Here is a 4040-nt window from a genome sequence, read left to right as displayed (position 1 = left end):
AAACTACAAAAACTGGCACTGCCGACATTTTCTGGGTCACAGGAGGTTACGTTGTTTTGGCTGGTTTTAAGGTGTTTTTGGGGGTGGTTTTTAAGTGGTTTTGGGTGGTTTTTAAGTTCTTTTGGGTGATTTCAAGTTATTTTTGGGTGATTTATGTTGTTTGGGGGTGGTTTTAAGTTGTTTTGGGCAGTTTTAAGTTATTTTTGAGGGTGGTTTTAAGTGATTTTGAAGTTGTTTTGGGTGATTTTAAGTTGTTTTTGGGTGGTTTTAGGTTGTTTTTGGGTGGTTTTAGGTTGTTTTGGGTGGTTTTAAGTTATATTTGGGTGATTTATGTTGTTTTGGGGGTGGTTTTAAGTTGTTTTGGGGGATTTTTAGTTGCTTTTGGGTGGTTTTAAGTTATTTTTGGGTGATTTTTAAGTTGTTTTTAGGTGGTTTTTAAGTGGTTTTGGGGTGGTTTTAACCTCCTCAGACCCAGCTGTGGGTTTTTTGTCCAAATTTATGGACAAGAGTTTCACAACTTTGTACAAAAAAAAGAAAAATGTCCACCACAAAGGACATTCTATCAAAATTTTAAAAACTGCATCTGAACAAACTGTTGCATCCTGATGTTTCCAATATAGACAACACTGATTGAATAAAAAACAAAAAAAAGCTGGTACTTTACTGACATTTCCTGGGTCACAGGAGGTTAAATTTTATATAAATATATATATATATATATTTTTTTTTTTTCAGAGCACCTTGCCATAAAAAGGAACAACAGGAGTCGTAGAAGTTATAGCACAAATATATAGAAATGTCTTTATTTCTGACTGACTTGGACACACACCTTCAAGTGGAACACAGAATGCTGGGACACAGACCATCATCATCATCATCATCATCATCATCATCACAGTGAGAAAAAAGAAAAAAAGTTTGTAGAAATGAAAAGAACATGTCCATTCCAGCCACACATACTGTACACTCACCACTGAATTGCACTTGTGAAAACAAACAGTATCCAAACCACTGGGGTCTTTAGCTCCTCCCCCTTTCCCCTGTTCCTGACATACCCAAACCACAGAAAACCGACCAATAGAACGTCCTCCTTCAGGCCAGGACGCGTCACATGCACAGTCCTTCTGACGTCGATAGCAGCTCAGTTACTTCATACATTAACAACCGACATTACAACAACCGCACTTTTCTTTTCTTTTCTTCAGACGTGTACGACGTACAAGGAGGGAAAGAACGGGCCGCGCGACTCCGACCGGGAACTCCAGGACGCTTTGGATCATGTGACAGAATTTGGGCTGCGAAGGTGCGAAAGCTTAGTGTGCATTTTGTACATATGAGAAGTGAATGGGCTGGTTGTTACCGTGCACTGCCCGTACTTTCCCTTCAATATGAAGGACAGAACCAGAACCAGAACCAGAACCAGAAGCGCCTCGTTTCCCCGTCTGCAGTTTACATAGATCACATTTGAGAGGGATGTGTCAATCAGTGCATGTGGGCGGGGCTTGTACGACGAGGCTGGAACATCACGGGCAGGCACTTTGAGAAGGCACTTGGATTTTTTTGTTTGTTTTTTTGAAGACTAATACAGGGAACACTGCAGGTCCCTGACCCCCCCAACACACACACACACACACCCTCCACCCCCCCTCCAGCCACAGACCATCAAGTCTTTGCGGTCAAGTGACCAGGTTCCAGCCAAAGCAGGTCAGTTGAACATGTTACAGTTAACTTTGTGTCTAGTTCGTGCACTTCCCTCTGCTAAAAAAAGCACAGGTTGTTTGCTTCAGTCTAGTTCCTGGCCTCCAGCCAGTCCAGTCCAGTCGACGCTCAGACCCACACCTGGGTTTGTACTGAATGCCCCCGTTGCTGTCTCTTATCTCATTCCAGTGCAAGTTGGCGTTCACCAATAAGGCACGCTGGTATCGATCTGACCCCAGCTCTGCCAGCCGGGAAACAGTCCGTTGGACATGCGCGGGCTTCCGAACTGGTCGATGTCCAAGTCCAACACCTTAACGCTGCCGTGTTTGTGCTCGGGCGAGGCCGGTGCGGCGTTCACTTCCTCCCCGTGCCAACCGACGTGCTTCAGAGAGTAGTTCTTGCCGTCGTTATTGTCCCAAAAAACCTGTCCCTGGACCTTGAAGCAGATGCAGAACTCGACCCGGTTCTGCGGCTGGACGTAGGCCGGCAGCTCCAGGACGAAGGCGAAGGTGTCGCTGTCCTGGCCGCCGTACACGTTGTTCATGAAGGTGCATTCCACGTCCGTGAAGCTGGCCCACGAGTCGAAGGTGATCCGCACTTGCACCGACTTCTCGAAGCCGATGTTCCGGACCTTGACGGTTCCGGTCAGCGAGCGCTCTTGCAGAGAACAGTTCTCCAAGCAGACCGAGCTCTGAATCAGTCGGTTCCGGAAATCCAGGTAGTCGGCCGACGGCTGCTTAAAATCTAGCGCCAGGCTGCGGACCGTGCTGATCTTTAAATCCATAGCGGCCGTTTCCAGGTCCGTCATGTCGAACTGCAGGTCCTCTGAGACCTCCCTGGTCTTCTTGCTTTGATACGACTCGTCGTCAAACTTGGAGAAGACGTGGATGGCGGTCAGTGACATTCCCTTCATGTCTGCGAACACGACTCTTTTTTTGCTGGTTCTGTTGTTGTTCCAGCCCACGCAGTCGCCGCCGCCGTTGTCGTCCGCCGCCTTCTGCTGGTTGCTGAGACACGGCCTCAGGGGTTTGTAGCGCTGCTGCTGGCTGAGGCTGCTGGACTGGGTGGCTCTGGTCTTGGCCCTCTGAAGGTCCTCGTAGGGGCTGAGGAAGCCTCGCAGAGGGGGCGGAGAGTGGCTGATGTAAAACCTCATGGCCACGTCCATCGGCATCACTGGGCCTGGCATCGCTGACGGACTGAAAGACCTGAGGACACTGAAGAAGGGGAGGAGGAGGAAGAAAAAAAAAAGGGTGGGGTGGGGGTGGTTAGAGATGTTAGAATAGTTTACAGTTTTTGACTCGATGGAATTTCATCAAATAAAAAAACATGACACTTTAAAGCTTAGTTAGGAAGTTTGATCTGGGTTTTACAAGGCCCTACCCACACAGGGCTCGGGCTATTTTCTGGTTGCCCCATGCAGGGCTCGGGCTATTTTCCGGTTTTTCAAAGACAATAATCCAGAAAACCGAGTTTCATTGTGGTTTTCCAAAGACATTCATGCAGGACATTGAGTTTCCTTTTGTTTTTACAAACACAATCGTCCAAAACTTTCATTTTTATTCTGGTTTTGCAAAAACAGGCCTTCGGAACGTCGAGTTTTCTACCGGTTTTACAAAGATTGAACAATGCAGGACATTATTAATCTGCGACAAATCACAAATAACTTCAAGGAAAACCCTTTTCATACTTTTTTTTTAACAAATTGATCCTTTTTCCAAATGTTACAAACTGCCCCCGTTAATCCTTACCTTGCAGCACTCATGGATTTCAGATTAAAGGGGTCCAAACAGAGGCGGTCTGCGTTCCGGTCGTCAGTTTTTTGCCTGAAGTCGTTCTTTTCTAACAGTGCATGCTGCGTCACTCCCCCTTCTTTCTTCGTCCACCTCCGTCTCTCTCTCTCTCTGCCTTCCTTCCTTCCTCCCTCCTGCCTTTCAGTGCAGAGGGTTGGTCTGCACTCAGGGATTTCAACTGCCACATAGAGACAATTTGCATATTCGGTCACATGGTTTTGCAGCCAGCCAATGAGAAAGGACCGGGGATCCAGTGCCAGCCAATGGCAGAGCGCTTGCCTTGGCCTGGCTCCAGCTGATAGGCCCCGTCCTGGGCCTCTCATGGCTGGGGAGGCCTTGGCCTGGTGCCTCAGCTGCTATTTGAGAAGCGTGACAGACCCCTGGTGGTGAACGGCAGAGCAGCATGAATGGGATTCCCTCTGAACACTATTTTTATCCCCTTTTCTGAGAAAAACGGACCTAATTAGAATAATAGTGACACAGACGACTGCCGGGATGATGATGATAACACTAATGCACAGGAGTCAAACATGACACTCCAAACTCCGCCCA

At 47.5% G+C, this 4040-nt stretch overlaps 1 protein-coding gene across 1 annotated transcript; it reads right to left on the bottom strand.

Moving 5' to 3' along the window:
• Positions 1–775: 775 nt before the first annotated feature.
• Positions 776–3826, bottom strand: LOC115434207 (protein phosphatase 1 regulatory subunit 3C-B-like). The gene is made up of 3 exons (XM_030156013.1): positions 3447–3826; positions 1635–2912; positions 776–1604 (listed from the first exon to the last, which is right to left on the bottom strand). The coding sequence occupies exons 1-2, from the start codon at positions 3809–3811 to the stop codon at positions 1901–1903; spliced, it is 1377 nt and encodes a 458-aa protein (XP_030011873.1). The 5' UTR covers positions 3812–3826; the 3' UTR covers positions 776–1604; positions 1635–1900.
• Positions 3827–4040: the final 214 nt, after the last annotated feature.

The sequence above is a fragment of the Sphaeramia orbicularis genome, chromosome 15 (assembly GCF_902148855.1).
Source record: "Sphaeramia orbicularis chromosome 15, fSphaOr1.1, whole genome shotgun sequence".
Classification (NCBI taxonomy): Eukaryota; Metazoa; Chordata; class Actinopteri; order Kurtiformes; family Apogonidae; genus Sphaeramia; species Sphaeramia orbicularis.
This window is presented reverse-complemented; position numbering and strand designations above follow the sequence as displayed.

Bases quoted from the DNA above. Each gene is read 5' to 3' on its own strand.
- LOC115434207 (XM_030156013.1), bottom strand. From the start codon at position 3,811: ATGAGAGGCCCAGGACGGGGCCTATCAGCTGGAGCCAGGCCAAGGCAA. The intron at 2,913-3,446 runs GTAAGGATTAAC...CCCCTTCTTCAG, and splicing joins AAATCCATGAGTGCTGCAAG to TGTCCTCAGGTCTTTCAGTC.